This window comes from Lissotriton helveticus, chromosome 1_1, assembly GCF_964261635.1.
Source record: "Lissotriton helveticus chromosome 1_1, aLisHel1.1, whole genome shotgun sequence".
Classification (NCBI taxonomy): domain Eukaryota; kingdom Metazoa; phylum Chordata; class Amphibia; order Caudata; family Salamandridae; genus Lissotriton; species Lissotriton helveticus.
The window spans coordinates 996,193,812-996,212,407 of record NC_136057.1 but is presented as its reverse complement, the minus strand read 5'-3'; the positions used below and the strand labels follow the sequence as shown (position 1 = coordinate 996,212,407).

The 18,596-nt window shown below is 47.3% G+C and overlaps 1 protein-coding gene across 2 annotated transcripts in view; it reads left to right on the top strand.

Moving 5' to 3' along the window:
* Positions 1–313: 313 nt before the first annotated feature.
* SLC35B4 (solute carrier family 35 member B4) overlaps positions 314–18,596 on the top strand; it is a 188,665-nt gene continuing 170,382 nt past the window's right edge. For both annotated transcript variants that reach the window (XR_013607529.1, XM_078677493.1), the window contains exon 1: positions 314–487. Coding sequence is in view for 1 of the 2 variants with exons in the window: in XM_078677493.1 (XP_078533619.1) it covers positions 411–487 (77 nt within the window). In the remaining variant the exon portion in view is untranslated. The remainder of the gene's footprint in view (positions 488–18,596) is intronic.

Here is an 18,596-nt window from a genome sequence, read left to right as displayed (position 1 = left end):
TCTTCAAATAATGTATTACTTGAGAACATTTTTTAAAATGCTATAGCTGGCGTCTTGTTAATTTTTTTATACATTGTGAAAGTTAAATATCCTACTCAGACGTATTGAGTAATAATTTTTGGCCGTTTTTAACTTTTCGTTAAAAGTGTTTTGCCTCCAATAATTCGTTTTAAACCTGGGAGAGCTATGTCTTTCGTTTCAGACGATCGTAAAGATATCGACAATTCCCTTTTATGGTGTGTCGCAACTAGTAGTTTTTGCTGTATCACGGGCTGCCCTAGTGACTTGGTGGGAGATTGAGAATAAACTACATTTCCCGGCATTCCAATCGCACACAGACGTGGCTGTCATGCAGTGAATGTTGGAACGCCGGTCGGTGAGCCTGAATTGAACGAGCTCAGAGTGGCAACATGAAGCCTGCTGTAGCGGTGATACTGGTGTTCGTCGGGTGTTGCAGTAACGTGGTGTTTTTGGAGCTGCTTGCCAGGTAACAGGATTGAATGCTGAGGTATCTGCAGCCCCAGATGACACGCAAAAAGTCTTCTAGGCGCCAGGGAACCCCAATAGACTACGAAGCACCTAGAATGGTTCACCTCTCTAAAGACTCATTTTTAAATGCCAAGCGACTGTTTTAGAAGTTTTCGGATACACAGACGTACCCTATCTAGACCGTAGTTAACGACTGAGAAACTTCAGGGTATCCCAGATTGTTAACGGTATTTTATAGGTCCCTTATGAATTTATTATATTTTTGAAATTTTTTAATAATCTGATAGTGTTCATACTGAGCGCATTGACATGTCGACTGACCCCATACTCTAAAGTTTCTACATGACCTTAGGTATACTAAGTTTGCACTGTCTCTAGAAAACAATAGTATTATGTTCAGTAGCAGTTTTTTCCAGACCTTTGAGGGTTACGCGATCGGGCCGTGCTTAATTTGTGTGTGTGTTTGTGTTTTTTAAGTGCCAAGGCCTATCCTTTTTAGTGCTGGTCTGACAGTCTATCAGTCGCATGACTATATGCAGGGCCACTGGAAATATGCAGCAGTTGAGCAACAAATTATGAGGCAGGGATGAGTGAATTATGTGGCAAGAAAAGGCACATTGTTTGATAGTATTACTTCATTATTTTGCAATTTTATAACTTGTTAACACTGTCTGGGCATTAGTTGCACCTCGTTAGTTACAGTTTAACACCCAGTTATAGAACTAAGCAAAAGCAAGGGGACAGCCCAACTTTGCACAGGGTCTTCCACTGTACGGCAACACGTGTTGCTGAATTTTTAGTAACTTTTCTAACGTTTTGAGCTAGAAACAATTTTTGGGGATTGAAATCTGCAGATTAGGCAGCAGATGATGGATTATGTGGCAAATGAGAAAAAGCTACAGTCATGCAAAAATCGCAGCAGCTGTACATTCACATACTTACAGTGGCCCCAGCTATATTTGATCAACCCAAAAAAAGCGTTCAGAAGTACTGGCCCAGTAAAGTGTATATGTGTGTTCAAAAGCAGTAAGGGATGCCCAAGTCTACAATTATATACATGCATTTTTAGGCCAAGCTTGATAGGGCAGCTGTAGCCTGACCTTATGTGATCAACAGAAAAAGAGCTTAAAGAAGCACCGTTGAAAGAGTGGCTTTGGCTCTACCCACAAGTTTACTACCCAGAGTACAGATTTAGGGGAGAACTTTTTATTCTGCCTAAAGCTTGCATTTAGAACAAGAGCACTTTACACCGTAAAAGCTATGATCAATTCCCTCAGGATAATGAGATGAATCCCCTCTTGTAATATGGCCCTTGTGTCAATGACATTTCGCTGCTATCGTTTTAAGAGGATTGTACTTTAAATCTTTTGTAGTTTGCAGCCTATTTGTTTTTTTTATGTGAAAGTGTGGTGCTCCTTTCTTTTTCATAAATGTGCATGTTCGGTTCCAGAACTCCCCTCTCACTCTTTACTGAATAGACCCTGCATCTTATACAAGCACAGCAAAATCTTCCTGTTTTAACGTTTTTTTTAAAGCTCTGCCAGGATCGGGCAGAGATTAAAGACTTATAAAAGTAGACCCAGTCACAGGATATCATGCACATAAAGGGATCGGGTACTGCGATGGCAAGTTGCATTTGGGTCCGATCATGTGACACTTGACATGGTCTTATTCTGGATTTTTAAATATGCTTGCTCCCTGCCAGTGCAGAAGGCTTAAAAACAATGTGCGCTCAACCTCTTGGAGTCAGTTAAACATTTGTTGGGCAAAAGAGGGAGTGTTGGCAGGGTGGGTATTAGCCGTGCACATAGAGCAGACACCATATTACATTATCATAGCTTGTAAAGGGAATGGCCGCAGGTGAGCATAAGGCATTGTGTACTGAGTGGCATCAGATTTCATGGCCAGCATTGCTGGTTTTTAGGAGTCTCCTTGAGTGTGTGTGTGTCATGGAAACTTAACTAGTACACACAATTTAAGCAGGGAAGCAGACATTTATTCAGGTTTTCTGTGCCAATCGCCCACTAAATGGGTATTTGTCTCTCCTTGTGTTATAGCTTTGTTTTAACCTCTTAGTGCATTCTTCTGTAGTTGTAATATATAAAGCGGTATTGGAGCACTTACATTACCAGTTAAATTGCATAAGGTCACCTGCATTACTTGTAGGCATGGGGAGATAATGTGATTTACCCAAAATTGTATAATGTTGAGCCGATACAGAGACTCAAACCTGGTTCCCGAATTTCATAGGGAGCAGCTATGGCCGTAAAACATTCTGGGTAGAGGGAGGCAGAAGCCACATTGAAGCTCGGCTCACCATGGGCTCGAGGTTCCAACAGGACCTCCAGTTGAGCCAGAACCAGGTTTCAGGATCAAGCCTGGCTCAAGCTTTCACTGACTAGTCCACCTGTATTAGAAAAGCAAACAATAGAAAGACTGGCAGCATTCTCACGCCCTTCACAGCCTAGCAGACACAAACCCCCAAAAGCACTTTCACACCATTCTCAGATTACACAGTACAATCGTACATCCCTCATACTAGCAGCCTTGTGCTACAGAGAGCAGTACCACACTACCAATAGCACCTACTCCCCTCAGAGTAGAAGATATCACTGACTGCATTCTTGTACTACTTTCTAGCAGTTCACCATTGCAAACAACTCACATATCCTTCACTGACAGTCACACTCCCAGAGGCACTCGCACTCCTCACAAATGAGTCATCACCCGCTAGCAACGACACTCTCTTACCGGTCACAGACTATCAGTTACACACTACAGCCCTCACAAACTAGCAACAATGCCAGTAAATTTGACTGCTAACTGAAGTGTCTCATCCTTGATTGGTAAGTTTGCATGTATTATTATGGTTGGGCGAGTGGTTGAATGAAAGAATGAGCCAATGGATGGAAGAGTAGGTGCATGAGGGCAAGTATGAGTGACAGAGTGGATGGATGATGAGTAATTGAGAGCAGAATTTGATGGATGATTGATATTCATTTACAAGCCAGACCTATCTTAATTACCAATGCTTTTTTAGGTCGAAGCCTAGTGAAAGACTGTGCACATGCGCAGTCTCGCTGGCGAGATTTAGTGAGACTGGGGAGATTCACTAGTGGGCTTTAAGCCCCGCCCCTCTTTTCCATTTACTGGCGTCACCATTTATGCTAAACAGTGGCCGGTCATTGGAAAAGAGCTTACAGTGACGTAATGTTTTCTCTTTTAGAGCCGTCCCACTTGGACTGGCTGCCCCGACTTACTGCTGGCGTAAAAGGTTTCTTATCTTCTTTATGGGTCCAAACAGATGGCCCCATAAAGAAGTTAATGAACCTATTACGCCAGCAGGAAGTCTGGCCGAGCCCATCCAAGTGGGACGGCAGAAAAACAGAAAACTTGGCATCATGGTGGAGCACTTGTTGCTTTTCTCGTGGTACAACGAATAAAATGCACAACACATCCCCTGCTATCTTCAAATGAAGATATAGGTACATTTCCTATGGGAATCTACACATCGCTAAAATATGCATGTACATGTACCCTGTAGCAGACTCAAAGGAGGCAGGCACTCATCAATTACTTACAGATATCTGCTTTCCCCGGAGCAGCCTGGGATGCGATAGATGTGCGTTGGCTATGCCCAGCTGTGATGCCCCTTCGAGCGGCTGCAGGCAGCTCCTAGTCCACGGGTGCGGAAAAGCACGCGTTTCCCTCCCCAGTACGGTGGCAGCTTCTCCTAGTCTCCTTCCTTCAGGCTGGAAACGCGTCCCGCTGCGGTGGGCTGGCTCAGGGGAGAGGGATGCGGGGCAGCGGCAGAGGCGAGCAGGTGGGGGAGAGGAGGCGGGCAGCTGCTGCCTAAAAGGCACCTCCCTTTCTGTCTCCTGCTTGGACCAGGCGGCAGCATCCCCCAGCGGCCGGCACCTGTGGCAGCCTGTCAGCCGGGCGAGCACCGTCTGCTGGGAACTAACTGCACTTGCTCCTGCTCTAATAAATAACATTAGCGCGCCTGCATGTAAAAATGCAAATTTTTCTGTAAGTCCCCGCCCCCTCCTTCGGGAATCGAAGCGGCTATGGTGGACGGTGTAGTGTGTGTGGAGTGGTATCGTGGGTGTATGTGTGGATCGTCGTCATTTGAGGTGTGTGCAGGCAGCAGTGTAGCGTATGCTACCAGAGCAGGCACAGGCATGTATGTGTGTACTCATGGGCATAGCATCCTTTACCAAGCTGCAGTGTGAAAGGTGGGCACCGGCACCTTGTTGGCTCAGACTAGAATTTGAAGCAGGGGGAAAATGTCAACACGAACAAGTACCGCCATTCTCCTGACTGAATACTAACGACAGAAAGCTAACACTTTTGTATACAGACTGCTGAGCAAACAACCTTTGAGCAGTGCATGTTTATCTAAAAGACGTTCACAAACCTTAACGTTCTGTTGCCTGTCTCCGGTGTACCAAACAGAGGCACCACATTTACGTGAAATAAAGAACAACTACAGGCCCTACTAAAATGCCAGGACTCTGCACCATCATCAGGTAGCTGACTGCGCATGGTCCCGCCCCCTTGTACCTGTATTACCTGTTGCCTGCTTTCTCCTGGGGACTGCAATTTGCTTTGCACACTTCAGGCTGCTCCCTGCCCTCGTTGCCTCCGCACGCCCACACCTGGGTGATGACAGCAGCGCCATGCAGGACAGAGGGAGGGAGGGAGGAAGCGGAGGGAGTTTCGGGCAGGAAGTGCAGCTTTGGACAACCATGCAGTGGCTGCAGCCTGGGTTCTGCACTTTCCAATACCAGCCTCCCTATCCAGGGAAGTGGGGACTCGAAAACCGAGCACCGGAGCCAAGACTTGTGCATGAAGCTGGCAGTGAAGTAGAAATGGAATTAGCACAGCACAGGGCATCCCACCGCGGAGTGGAGGGTGTGTCTCCCGGGAGGGGTAGAGAGTAGGGGGGCTGAAGGTCACTGTTGTCCGTCATGAGGCTTCTGATGCAGGCCTGTGGTGAGAGAGGGATGGAGGAGAGACCTCTCTCAGCATTGCCTTCCCTCCTGTCTTCACAATTCCAGCTCGGGGATCAGCAGCAGCGCCGAGAACACCACCCCCCCCCCCTCCTCAAAACAGAGCCCACCCGAGCTCTACGCTGCTGCGAGGACCCCAGACTCAGCCCTGGACAGGAGAATACGCTGCTATGGTACTTATTTAGCATAATACGTTTACTTATTTGTTGTCATGCCTGCTTGTGTGTTTGGTTGTGCAGCATGTCTTTAAAGTCGCCTCCGCCTACATGCTTCCCTCACCCCGCCCCCCACTCTTGAGTCTCGCATTGGAGGAGAGGTGTTGGGTGGGGGCTTGTATTCATGTCTGGGCTGCGGCCCTCCGTTGCTCGCACCGAGGGCTGCTTGGCAGTGCTGCGGGGGAGGGAGGGGGGCTGGCAGTGAAGGAAGGCGGAGCAGGCTGGCACCGGGCAGCGAGAGATCCAGGGAGGGGCAGGGTAGGAACAGAAGGTATAGGGGCATGAGGGACAAGAGCGGAGACTCGTGTGTGTGTGTGTGTGTGAGACACTGTGTGTGTGTGTGAGACACTGTGTGTGTGTGTGAGACACTGTGTGTGTGTGTGTGAGACGCTGTGTGTGTGTGTGTGAGACGCTGTGTGTGTGTGTGTGAGACGCTGTGTGTGTGAGACGCTGTGTGTGTGAGACGCTGTGTGTGTGAGACGCTGTGTGTGTGTGAGACGCTGTGTGTGTGTGAGACGCTGTGTGTGTGTGAGACGCTGTGTGTGTGTGAGACGCTGTGTGTGTGTGAGACGCTGTGTGTGTGTGAGACGCTGTGTGTGTGAGACGCTGTGTGTGTGTGAGACGCTGTGTGTGTGTGTGAGACGCTGTGTGTGTGTGAGACGCTGTGTGTGTGTGAGACGCTGTGTGTGTGTGAGACGCTGTGTGTGTGTGAGACGCTGTGTGTGTGTGAGACGCGCTGTGTGTGTGTGTGTGACGCGCTGTGTGTGTGTGTGTGACGCGCTGTGTGTGTGTGTGAGACGCGCTGTGTGTGTGTGTGTGACGCGCTGTGTGTGTGTGTGAGACACGCTGTGTGTGTGTGTGACACGTGCTGTGTGTGTGTGTGTGACACGTGCTGTGTGTGAGACACGCTGTGTGTGTGTGTGACACGTGCTGTGTGTGAGACGTGCTGTGTGTGTGTGTGTGAGACGCTGTGTGTGTGTGTGAGACGCTGTGTGTGTGTGTGTGTGTGTGAGACGCTGTGTGTGTGAGACGCTGTACACAGTGAGTGTGTGAGACACTGTATGTGTGTTTGAGACCCTGTATGTGTGTGTGAGGCTGTGTGTGTGAGGCTGTGTGTGTGAGGCTGTGTGTGAGGCTGTGTGTGTGAGGCTGTGTGTGTGAGGCTGTGTGTGTGAGGCTGTGTGTGTGAGGCTGTGTATGTGAGACACTGTGTGTGAGACACTGCACCTGTTGTGTTTGCGCGTGTGTGTAGTGCGCCAGGCGTCTCAGGGGAGAAGCTGCTTCTGAGCACCAGTTCCATTGTAGGTTGTAAGGGCATTCTGTCCTGCACAAGTAGTTCCCTCTCTCCTGTGGGCAATGTAGTGGCTCCTGCTATGCTGTCTTTACCCAGAGCTGTGAGTTCTCTACTTGCTATTTGCTATTGCCTCAATACGACATCGTTTGTTAGCGCGCCAACTTGTTACACTAGCCGGTTGTGTACATCTGTATACCTGTTACAAACAGGTAGGTGTAATAAGCATATCTGCTAGTTAAACTCGCCACCATCTGAGTTTCATTTCCCAGAAGCAGCTAAGGCGCATGTTATCACGGAGGCACATTAAACAGAGCGCTGTAACATCTATTATCTGGAGCGCTTAGAAATAGCCGATGTGCTGTTTGAAGCGTTGGATACAGTTATTATTTAACGAAGGACTTGCAATCTGAGTATCACTGTACTAGAGGAACCCATCTCAACAGAAACAAGCATTAAAAATGCTATAGGTCTCTTTTATTAAGTTAAAGCCACCTGCTTTGTTATACAATGCCATTAGCAAAGCAAATGGCTTTAACTTAACCAAAGGCAAGACCTGTTGCATTTTCAACGCTTGTCCTAATAGGGCACAGTCCAGTGCAAATTCTTTCACCACCCACTTCCACCAATAGTGGCACTGTTTTTAGTTAGAGCCTAGACAGTGCATGTGCTGTCTCTAGACATGCTCTGTGGGCTTATAGCCCGCAACCAGCTTCTGATTGGCTATTGTGAGTGTCCTTTAAAGAAGGTTGCTTGTATTTGGATAATCAATTAATCAATCAGGGCTTTTAAAGCGTGACTAATCACTCAATAGGGTATTCAGGCGCTTGCATGCCCCGGAGGGTTATTCCAACAGCCAGGTCTTGAGGGCTATTCGGAATTACGGAAGTTAGATGATAGTCCGAAGGTAATTGGGGAGGCTGTTCCAGGTCTTTGCTCAATGTCGAAGAAAGAGCGTCCTCGACTTTTGCCGATGCAGGGAGTATGGGCAAGTGAAAGGGAGGCAGAGCATAGTCTTCTCGATGGTTGGTGGAAGTTCAGGCAGTGGTTAATGTAGGTGGGTCCTTGGTTGTGTAGAGCCTTGTGTGGGTGGGTCAGCAGCTTGAATTGTAATCACTTCTGTACAGGGAGTCAGAGGAGTTTCATGAGGTGGGGTGTTATGTGGGTTAATTGGTGAAGGATGAGTCTGGCTGTGGCGTTCTGTTTGGACTGAAGTCTTTTTAGAAGGTGTGCAGCGATGCCTACAAAGAGGTCATTGCCGTAGTCAAGTCGGCTGGTGATGAGGACATGTCACAGTGCATTTCGTGTGTAGAGGTAGCCATTTGAAGATCTTATGTAGCATGTGCAGAGTGAGGAAGCAGGCAGAGGAGAGGAGGTTGATCTGTGATTTCCTGGTGAGCTTGTTGTCCATGATGACTCCGTGGTTTCTGGCATGGTTGGAGGGAGAGGGTTTGGGTCCTAGATCTGATGGCCACAAGAGACGTGTCATTTGGTGCTGATGTTGCCAAAGATCATTACTTCTGTCTTGTCTGTTTTGTAGCTGCAGGCAGTTGTTCTTTATCCAGTTGGTGACGTTGAAGGTGGTTCTGGTGGTGGTTGGGTCGTTGGTGAGTGAGGGAATGAGTTGGGTGCCGTCTGCTTAGGACAATAATGTTGAGACTATGAGATCTGACAATGTTGGGCAGTGGGTACATATGTGCGTTGAAGAGCATAGGACTGGGGATGAGCCCTGGCGGACACCCCAGGCGATCTCCTAGGATTCAGAGGTGAAAGTTGGGAATTGGATCCTCTCAGTTCCTCTGGTGAAGAAGGAGGTGATTCATCTGAGCGCATCCCCTTGGATGCTGATGTGGTGGAATCTTTCGATAGGTGTGTGGTGGAATGCGGTGTTGAAGGCTGCCGAGATGTCAAGGCGGGTCAACGCTGCTGTTTCTCCTCGGTCCAGGAGCGTTCAGATGTCTTAGGGGGGCTGCTATCAGGGCTGTTTCGGTGCTGTGATTGCGGCGGAAGCCCGATTGGGAGGTCTTGAGTACCTGGTTCTTCTCCAGGTGTGTCATGAATTGATTGTTGATGAGGGTTTCTGCTTGTCTAACCTTTTTTCTCCTTTGTTGACTCCCATGGATCGCGCCCAGGACTTGTCCTCTTCCACTTGTGCTATTGTATGTCCTATCTTTGGAACTTTTTTTTACATTGGTATCCAGCACTTCCAGCGCAGCACAACGCCTCACTGCGCTTTATCTTTAAGCCTTTTTTTGTTTGTTCTGCATGGAGTGGCTCGCCCTCCTCTATTTTTATTAATTTTGATTAGAATTTAACACTCCGTGCTGCACCCGTTTCATGAGCGCCATGCTCTATATACTTGTTTTGTAGTTGACTTAGAGTGCAAGGCTTTCCGTATTCTGTGCTTGTTTCTATGGTGATCAATTTAAGTAAGTTGATACAGTGCTCTCTGAGCATCACAACATTATAACCTTTTCATCAATGTTAGCCTTTCAAGTGCCTGTGTTCCTATAATATGTTTACCCACTTAAGTTGTTTCCTAGTCTTCAATTGTGCTTTGCGTGTCCATGCTCGGGCCTTTGGACTCCATTGACAAAACGCACATCTGTGTTGGCCATATTGGGAGGATTATTTCCTTCCATGGGTACACTGGCGTAGAGATGTTCGCTGTCCTCATAACTCCTAACTTCTCTTCTTCCTGCTTCCCGCTTGCCCCAGCAACATTGCGCCTCCCACTTTCCTCACGTGTGTGCCTCGTTTTCAACTACACAGCTTTTGCTCGCACCTTGCTCTTTTCTCTGTAGTCCACTCCACTCCACCTCCTTTTCATACCTTGTTTACTCCTCCCCTCCAACTATTCTCCCTAGCCTGACCTCCTTCTTTCCTCCTCTGCCTCTGGGACATGGACTGACACATAAGCAGTCACACAGAACTCTAGTTAGTGGCAGTGGCCCGGTGCTCCTCGGAAAATCGTATCACAGCAGGGGGTAGTGCATCAGCAGGCAGCGCAAGCCCAGCAAGTCTAAGGAGCAGATGGAGGAGAGCAGTAAGATCTTGGGTAAGGAAATGGCAAACCACACCAGCGGGCAAGTTCTGTCACACCACAACATACAGACAGCCTACAGAGACTGTGCCTCTTAAACCTATCCCTAGACTTTGAGGTGGCAGCTCCTGTTGATGCAACCCGAGTGTGCATAGTTTTACAAGCCCTTTCTCATTTGCATTTTTTGATTTAAGCCAGGAAAAGTTAAAATTCAAATACTGTTGCTTTGCTGCCAAGTAACTGCAGGTCGTCCCCCTTTCAGACAGATCCGGATTTTGTTCAGGAGTTTCTGTTTTGCAGTTAAAGGAGTAACTCCTAATTTGCTCATGCGCGTCTTCAAAGGAACTTTGTATCCATTGTAATTTTCCATTATAAATACGTTTTTAAGATATTTTATTTGCCGATTTAAAAAAGAATAATTTAAGGGCTTAATCAATGTGATTGTTTATTTTTTATGTTTTAGGGTATTTAATATGTCATAGTTTAACGTGCCTCTGTTATATCTTATTTCACTAAAACACTCTTTTCTTCATTATTGCATATAAAAGCCTTCCAGATATATATGTTTAGACTACCAGTTGTACAAAAACCCCTTTAAATGGGGTTTTCTCAATGCAATGCTATAATGTGTCGGTGTCAAATGTTCTTTCTTAAAGAAATACACTTTTTTGATTTTTTTCATATTTCATTAAATAGCACAGAAGCCCATCCGTGGGGGTGTGTGGCCGTTCACCAGTGGCACGTGAAGTAATAGTTGATGTGGTATCAACCAGGACAATGTGGTGCATGGCTAAATACTTATAAGGTCCTAAAGGCGAGACCTATTGGCTATTCCAACGCTTCTTTTCTAAGGAAACAAGGGGCGTCCCTCTCCAGTGGCAGTAATTCTCGCTGTCATTGCCCCGGGAATCGGCGGCATTATGTCAAGAATGTCTAAATTAAGCTTAAAGTTAGCACAATGGGAGGGTTGTACCACTGCACAATAATTAGCCACAGTAGTGCCACAGGCTTGTACGACATATTAGGGATCAGCTACTATTTATCAGGGAAAGGCAATATTTTGCCAGTCACTCCCATTACGTAATGGACTATCTACCAGTTTACCTGAGGTACCAAAGACAGAATGATTAAGGAGTCGGAACTCGCGCCTGCTAGAGGGTTTGTTTGTGCAAGTGTTTGTGAAGCTGACTCCACTTTACTTGTACTTCAGGCCAAAGGGGTCTCACCACAGCACCCAAGGGACAGTGCAGATCAGGGGGGACCAGTCTTTGGGAGACCCTCTGGTGCCAATGGAGTCTCATGTTATTTGAGGTACCACCCAATAAGTGCAACATATTTTCTCTCTGGAGCCACACTATCTACAGTGCCAGCAAAACGTGTTTTACATTATTGATCGGGAATAATGCCACTTTTTTATGTGCATGGTGTTTTACCACTGTTGTATTACCTTTTTCTTTCTTGACATTATTTCTCTTGCTTACTTTGTCTACCTAGGATGTCTGCTGAACAGCAGAACGAAATGCGGCTCAGAACCTAGATATACTAACCAAAGCCAGTAACCTAGGGTACTCTCTGACAGGTTATCTCATAGTGCGGGGGCGGGGCGGAAAGAGCTGCGATAAAGACAAAATAACAAATCCTCAACTAGAACAACACAAATAAATGTCCAGCAGGATAGAGAACACAAACGTATACAATAACCAGTAAAACAAATAGGCCCGTGTTTCTGAACATTATTGAATCTACACTTGAGCTGCCAAGGACTTGTTCAGAGTCTGGTAGAGACAAAACGGTCCTGAGGCCAACAAGCATTTAGCCATGTTGTACATCTGCTTGGCTGCTGTTCAACATGGCTAAAAGTTAGTGGCATGGCGTAGAGTTGAGTGGCATAGAGGAGAGTGGAGTACAGTGGCATAGAGAGAAGTGTAGTGGCACAGAATAGCATAGTGGCGTATGGTAGCGTGGCGTAGAGTGGAGTTGCGTACTGTTGAGTGGCATACAGTAAACTGTTGTGGAGTGGTGAAGACTGGAGTAGAGTGTAGTAACATTGTGTGCATTGGAGTGGCATGTGTAGAATGGAATGTGCAGAGTGGCGCTGTGTGGAATAGAGTTGAGTGGAATGACGTGGAGTGGCGTAGTGCGGTGTAAAGTATAGTGGAGTGGAATTATGTGGAATGAAATGGAGTGGCGTATAGTGGCCTGGAGTAGAGTGGCACAGTGTAGAATAGTGTCGTTGAGTAGAAGAGGTTAGAGAAGTACAGTTGTAGGTATAAGTAACTAAAAGTGTCAATAGAAACGCCAAACAGGGTGAAAGCAACATAAATAAGAAATTGTATGCTATTGTAAAACTGGGAAAGCATATTGCATGTCCAGGACGAATTCTGACATACAAATGCAATTTAAATAAAACAATAGTGTGTTTCAAAAAGTCGAGGAAGAACAAAGACCAGGAAGAAGACATGACCTTGGTCCATGCTCTGGCAAGCTGGGGTCGAACTGCGCAAGCATAGCGCCCCTAGCATGGCCAGCTTAGTCGCCCCAGCATGGCCAGCTTAGTCGACCCTGCACTATATTAACCAATGTGATGGGTCAGCTCGGATCATTGTCACAATTGATGTCTTCACAGTTCCATGAGGACAGGCGTGGAGGTTCGAGGTGCAGGAAGACTGTCTGGACACTCCATATATATTGCCTCTGCACCAGGGCGGCACAGATGAGCCTGAGGATATTGTGGTGTCCGCCACCAACCAACGGCACAAATGAAGTACAGATTGGTGTTAAAACCTTAAAATTAGAAGCACTACACAGTTGCCTCTGTTTAACCTTTTAGGCAAGTAGGGCATTTGCGGAGTATTAATGATACATGAAACGCTTGCAGAATTACATTATGAGCGAGGGGTCAGTGTTTTTGTATGGTCGTGTATAACGAGCCCTATGTATCCAGTCTTGGGGTCTGGTTTATGTACATGTGTGACATAGCTTAGATGTGGTGTGGCGGTGAAGATTCACATCACCTACCTGTGGGATCTATGAGTTCTGGCTCTCTGGCTCTTTCCAGGCACTGGAAGGCTGAAGTAGGAGGCATTCTTGTCCTTGTGTGCCATGGCAAGGACACTCAGTGAGGGTGGAAAGGGCATGTGACTAGTTGAGCAGTTCCCAGCCCTATAGTCATCAGAGTTTGGTGGAAAGAACACATGCGTTGTACCAACAGCACCTGTTATACACAACTTTGGCACCATAATATGCATAACATGGCTCCATGCCTTCTTGCTTATTGGACATTTACCGCCTCATCAGTACATGCAGACCAAACTATACTCGCACCTTGGTCTGCAACAACAGGAGACACTCAACTCAAGGCCTGGCACAACTTGCACACAGCAGGGCTGTAGTTCAGGTAGTTGTCCAAGCTTTTGCCACCTCAATCATCCATCCAAGTCATACTGAGACCTCTATACCCCATCACTAATCGATATCTCAGTTCTCTTGAGACCTTATCCTACAACACTCAGATACACATATAATGACATCTAAGCCACACTTTGGGTGAAGGTGCCTCGAAACAAAACAACAACCTGAAACTGCGCAGTGAACAACCACACAACCCTGCAGTTCAAAACAAAGGGTAATGTCCGTTGGCACATGCATGCACACAATGTTCCAACCAGATTCGTCATTGGATCAGGCTGGCCTAGCTGATCTAATCATTAACACATCTGGTAGGTGCATCTCAAGCTAGTGTTTCCTGTTCATAGAAAAACTGACCCCTCCGCCTCCCCAAGCCGCTTGATAACGCTCATCTATAACATAAAGCAGTTTTCGTTACACAACGATACTGTGAGCAGGCAATTGTGTCACGCCATTAAAATGCATATACCGTGCATAGAGAGCTAGCTCTACAAAGCTATGCCTTGGTGTCGGACAAAGTCGGTGGTTTTCTGGTGGCAGATAGAAGGGTCACGGTTCCCAAACATTTTTTTCTCAATTTTATATAGCGCGAACTCGACCCGAAAGTATCAGAGCGCTTTACATGAGCACCAGTTGTATTATAGACGACACATTAATTTCAAGGCACGGGGAGATTAACAGCCTGATTCATCAATCTCCCGTTTTGCGAGCCCCTAATAGTGATTCATAACGAATCGCTATTAAGGACTTGCAAAACGGGATTCTTGTAGGAATTGCATAAAGAAATGCGTTTCCTACACATTCCTTATTTGCGATGAGCTAATTGCTAATCGCAAATAAGGAATAACTCCCCATTCATTCCTATGGGCCAAAAGGCCCATAGGAATGAATGGGGAGTATTCCTTATTTGCGATTAGCAATTAGCTCATCGCAAATAAGATAGCGATTTTAAGGGTGCCAGGGGTGTCCAAAGGACACCCTGTAGTACCCCTTAAATGCAAATTGAAACAGGTGTTGCGCACACACATGTCCAAAGGACATGTGTGTGTGCAACGTGCAACTTAGAAAAATGCTTTTAAAAGCATTTTTCTAAGTTTTCGCTATTTACCACGAGGTTTGACCTCACGGTAAATAGCGGGCCGAAATTGCGAATTCGCAATTTTTAAATGGATGATGAATTGCATTTAAGGAATCTCAAATAGAGATTCCTTAAATGTAATTCCACGCAAAATAGCGAAATCGCTATTACCGATTTTTGCATTTGGGATGATGAATCCCAAATGCAAAAATAGCGCTCGCAAAGGGCCAGATTCTCAGAATCTGGCCCTTTGCGAGCCGATTTCGGCTTGATGAATCAGGCTGTAAGTGATTTACCCAGAATCACAGGATGCTTGAGCCTCCTGTACGACTTGAATCTGATTCCCCAGCTTAAAAGTCGGCCGCTCTAGCCGTTAAGCCACATCCTCGACCTATTGTATTAACTGTACTCTTTTCTAGACAGAGGTCATGGTCTGTGAGCAGGTGGTTCTTTCAAGAAAACCTTTTATCTGACTAGCTAGCTGATAACTCTGAATAAAGAGACACCCAAGAGGGCGGCCATTATACCAAGATGCGACAAGATGAAATCTTAGGAAGATGCTGCAGGATAGCTATTTACAGGGCTTTAAGTGGGATAAAAAACAAGTGTGGGGCTGTCTCAAAAAGGGGCGTGGCCTAATAATTAAAGGCATGGCGTAAAACACCTAAGCTAAAAACCTGTGATTAGCATAGTGTGCTGCCTGACTGAGATTTTGCTGTTTCTGTAATTGCATCTAGATATATAATACAGCAAGTAACATTATACCTACAACAAGCCAGTGCTATTGGCTTTGTCTATGGTTGTTTGGTTGCATAAGATAAATAAGAAACAACTATGGCTTTATTGTATATAATATTGAAAATGCTTCTGGTCTGAAATGATGAGACTATGAAAGAACTGCAACGAGCCTCTCTGAAGTCACATCAAAGGTAGTGACGGTACTGCTGCAGAGTTAAGATTTTTTTACCACCCTGAGGGTAAGGGCAAAAATGGAAAGCCCAATAGAGATCCGTCTCAGCACATGCTTTTTAGAACTGCCGGTGCTGAGCGCTGGCAGGACCCGGCCCACTTAAAGCCCTCGCTATTTACCTGGTAATGATCTGGCTCCCAGCAGCATTAACGATTGTGGAAAACGAGCCGTCGCCAGACAGTGACATTCCTATCCCTTCAAGGAGGCGTTCCACTAATGGATTGGATATACTCTTTGAGGGTGTGGGACCCCACTCCCTGCCTCCCTGATAGGGAGCTGAAGATGTTTTTTGCTGTCACACTTGAAGTTTCACACTTAGTACTTTTCATGTTGCACATAGTTCATTCATCGCTGTTATCACCTGGGAAATATGCTGCGGAGAATTGAATGACTATACAAAGTGGATGTTACATAATGATCTAGTCTGTTTCTGAAGACATGCAGACACAAATAAACTAAAACTGCCCGTTCTTTATTAAAAACGGAATGACCCCCCTTCTCTGATGGAGAGAGAGTTGGTGGTTAGATGTTGCTGGCAGTTAAGGGAACTAATCAGTGTGACTCTTAAGTAACTGGCAATCTTATTTGCGAGTGACTGTTGTTGGCATGACGACCTTTTCTGCAAGCGTCAACATGTTATACAATTGCCTGGCCCAGAGAAAGGCCTAATAAGCACCGCTTTGTACCACTCACTCATCAGCTATGGTAGCCTTAGGCTTACGGTGCTCTTCACAGGCTAGGTAGAGGCCCTGTTTTAGAATACAGCAGGAGACATGGGGCTCAGTTCCATTGATTTTAAAACAAACAAGTTGAAATCTTTTGAGTGACAGTAAACACAAGATCTGCATACAAACGAGCCCCTTGTGTATTACGTTGTTGGCAGGTCTAGTTTCCAATAGGAGCTCGGTCGGTCGCGCTTGACGCACGGTGCCAGGTCAGTGGCGTCTTTGCAACATGGCCTCAGCAGGGCATTCATTGGGATTATGGCACCTGCTGTTTATGGTGTCACCAGCTGCCAGACTGGAGGGAGCGCAGTGCAATTTATTTCCACATACGAATAGCCTATTTAACACTGCCACCTTCTTCCAACGCAAGATCGCAGACATCCACAACAGCTTCAACACCCAGGCACCGACGACAGATGCCGTTTCCTCCGACTCAACACCCGCCAAACTGACCGACCCCCTGCTCTCCTGGAACAACGTCAACGACACCATCAAAATCATGAACACCATCCACTCCAGGTCACCGTCCGACCCTTGCCCCCACCACATCTTCAACAAGGCAAGTTCCATCATCGCACCCCAACTCCGAAAGATCATCAACAGATCCTTCAAGACCGCCACCTTCCCAGAGAGCTGGAAACACGCCAAGATCAACGCCCTCCTCCAGAAACTCAAGGCGGACCCAAAGGATTTCAAGAACTTCTAACCCATCTCCCTGCTCCCTTTCCCGGCAAAAGTCATTGAGAAGACCGCCAACAGACAACTGACCCACTTCCTGGCGAATATTAACGTCCTGGACTCCTCCCAATCCGGCTTCCGCAGCAATCACAGCACTGAAACTGCCCTCATCGCAGGCACGGACGACATCGGGAACATACTGGACAAGGGCGAAACGGCGGCCCTCATCCTCCTGGACCTCTCGGCTGCCTTTTACACCGTCTGCCACCACTCCCTGCGCACACACCTCCAGGAGGCAGGGATTGGAGACAAAACCCTGGACTGGATCACCTCCTTCCACACCGGCAGAACCAAGAGAGTCCGCCTCCCCCGTTCGATCCGAAGCCACCACGATCACCTGCGGCATACCCCAATGATCATCCCTCAGCTCACCCCTCTTTAACATCTACATGGCACCACTCGCCAACATCGTCCGAGCACACCACCTCAACATCATCTTGTACGCCGACGACACCCAGCTAATCCTCTCCCTCACCAAGGACACGGCCACAGCCAAATCCAACCTCCACGAGGGAATGAAGGCCGTCACAGACTGGATGAAGACTAGCAGACTGAAACTGACTCAGACAAGACGAAGGTCCTCATCCTCGGCTCCTCCCCTCCGCATGGGACGACTCCTGGTGGCCCACCACGCTGGGAGCTGCCCCGACACCCACTAACCACGCACACAATCTGGGGTTCATCCTGGACTCCACGCTCTCTATGACCCAGCAAGTCAACATTGTCTCCTCTTCCTGCTTCAACACCCCCCGCATGCTCTGTAAGATCTATAGATGGATCCCCACTGAAACCAGGAGAACGGTTACCCAAGCACTCGTCAGCAGCAAGCTGGCCGATGGCAACGCCCTCTACGCAGGAACTTCGGCTACACTCCAGAAGAGACTCCAATTCATACAAAACGCATCCACTCACCTCATCCTCGGACTCCCTCGCCACAGCCACATCACCACCCACCTAAGAGATCTGCACTGGCTCCCGATCAACAAAAGAATTACCTTCAAACTCCTTACCCACACTCACAAAGCACTCCACAACGCCGGTCCAGCATACCTCAACGAGCGACTGTCCTTCTACACCCCGAACCTCCAGCTACGCTCCGCAGACCTCACCCTCGCCACCGTACCACGCATCCGCTGAACGACCTCAGGCGGCAGATCTTTCTCCCACCTCGCCACGAAGACATGGAACTCACTCCCCGCCCAGCTGCACAGAACACAGGACCTGCTCATCTGCAGGAAACTCCTGAAGACCTAGCTGTTCGACCAGTAGCTGCTGCCGACCCCCCTCCCACCCCCCACCCTTCAGCGCCTCGAGACCCTCATGGGTGAGTAGCGCGCTCTACAAATGTTGATTGGTTGAGTGACATTAAGGCGAGCTTGTGTTCCAATGTGCCCCCATTTTAAAGCAGTAGAACTCGTTCTGTAACGTTCATTTAGTAGGGAACTTAAACCTTCATGCAGTATTGCCTTAAGAATTCTATACAACTGACAAGTCATTAAAAGTGAAAATATGCAGAGAGTGGTAAAGCATAGTCCATGCCAGTATGTGCCAAGGCTGGGCTAGAGGAATCAAAGCTGCCATGGCAAAAATGAGGCAACCAAAGGTGCTTACTCCCTCTACTCGTGCA